The sequence below is a fragment of the Austrofundulus limnaeus genome, unplaced genomic scaffold, assembly GCF_001266775.1.
Source record: "Austrofundulus limnaeus strain Quisiro unplaced genomic scaffold, Austrofundulus_limnaeus-1.0 Scaffold51, whole genome shotgun sequence".
In the NCBI taxonomy this organism is placed as follows: Eukaryota; Metazoa; Chordata; class Actinopteri; order Cyprinodontiformes; family Rivulidae; genus Austrofundulus; species Austrofundulus limnaeus.
Window position 1 is genome coordinate 350,119 of NW_013952453.1, and position 1,824 is coordinate 351,942.

Consider the following 1,824-nt stretch of genomic DNA (forward strand, 5'->3'; position numbering starts at 1 on the left):
GAACAAAAGTGTCAACATTTTAATAAATCTTAAAAATAAGTTTGAAACTCTGCAAATCAATAACAAAATCCAGCAGTTTGAAAAATCTACTTGTTTTATAATTAAAAACCAGTAGGTAAAACTAAAAATACAACTTAATCTTAATTATTTTTAAGCCACTATAGCTTTAAGTTCACGTCTGATGTGAAATTTATCAGTCAAATTCATGGGCTCTTATTTTGAAACCGTAAAATGTACTCTTCCTGTTTTCGTTCAGTTATTGTTTTTATCTTTATATTCAGTCAAGTATTCCTTCTGATTTTAAAAATAAAAGGTTTTTCAGATTTATTTCATAATTACCACCATCTACAAAATAAAAGCACAATCTGAGAACAAACAGCTGCACGTGTCAGACTTTTATTCTGAACACAAATATACAAATAAAAAAAACCACTAAGTTTATGATAAAAGTTTTCTCAAGTACTGAACTACAAAAACTCTTCCATTGTAAAACTTCATGCAGAGTCTGTATGAAAGACCAGAACTGATCCATCTGGTCTTTGGTCTGATCTCTGGTCCGGTACCTTCTGTCCATCCAGCAATAAACTGTGAACAATACCACTCTTCTTCTTCCCACTGCTGGTGGCCTTGATGCAGCAGCTGTGGTCGCCCAGGAGGAAGTGGGTCTCTGTGCCATCGTCCACAAACTCCCCCTGAAGACAGAAACCAGGACAAAAATCAGACTAGGAGACGACCAGGGTATAAATGTAAAACCTGGTCACAGGGACCAACGCTTCTTATGGAACCAGTGAATCCAAATATATTCTGTTCTTTAAACTTTAAGTAAGACTTTCTGCTAAATTCAGACAGAGTCTCACCGTCGTGTCCATTTTCTGTCCGTTGCACCAGATGTCCATGGTGTCCTTTTCTGTTGGACAGAGGAGACCGCATTAGTCTAGATCCAGAACAGTTTACCTGGTCCACCTAAAATCTGACTAGGGTACAGCAGGTCAGGGTCCAGCTGACCACTGGACTCACCGAGGACAACCCTGTAGTCGGTCCCATCCACCCGGACCACCCAGGTCTGGGTGGTCTTGGCTCTGTTGTCGATGAACTTCTGGAGACTCTTCCCGTCCACAAGGAGGGAGTACTCGTAGGCCAGACCACCGACGGCCTCGATGCTGATGGTGGCTTTAGTGTCAGAGGGTCCGACCCTGAAGGTCTCTGTCCCAACCAGTTTAAACATCCAGTCCCTCCTGAGGACTTCCTGTGGACAGGAGACCCTCAGGACAACCACCTAGCTGTGGTTACACCAGAACTTCTTACAGATTTTAAAGAATTATTAGTTTTAACAGAAACTTCAGAGACACCCGGATATTTAAAAACTGGAGAAATGTTTCAGCATCTCTTGAAAACATCAGAACCAACTATAACCCAAACCCTGTCCACATGAGACGGGGACAGACAGAACATCCATCCAGTCCCGGACTCAAACAGGACCTCACCTTCCCGTTGACGTAGAYGACCCGTTTCCCTGTGGTGGTTCCATGAGAAAACTGGATCCTGTAGACCCCGTCACTCAGTCCTACGTCCCACATGGCCACCACRTCTCCACATCCTGGACTCATGGACCATCCGAAAAGAGCAGCCGAGTCGGTCTGACTGGTCTGAGACGATCTGGGTCTTTAGTATCAGGGTCCGAGCAGGTATGAGCAGTCCGGTCCTGCAGTCTCAGCAGGAGCTGCATTACTCTAAGAGGCTTACAGTGGACCACGAGGACACAGAGGACCTGTCCGTCTCTACATCAGCTGGATCCTCTCAGACCTCATGTTAGTAAAATATTTA

The 1,824-nt window shown here is 43.9% G+C and overlaps 1 protein-coding gene across 1 annotated transcript; it reads right to left on the reverse strand.

Moving 5' to 3' along the window:
- Positions 1-369: 369 nt before the first annotated feature.
- On the reverse strand, positions 370-1,617 carry LOC106517618 (fas apoptotic inhibitory molecule 1; the record flags this gene model as incomplete). Its single annotated transcript, XM_014008552.1, is given in 4 exon segments — positions 370-692; positions 858-907; positions 1,018-1,246; positions 1,485-1,617. Coding segments are annotated over 4 exon segments (610 nt in total), but the record flags the coding sequence as incomplete, so codon positions are not given.
- Between the last annotated feature and the right edge of the window lie 207 nt (positions 1,618-1,824).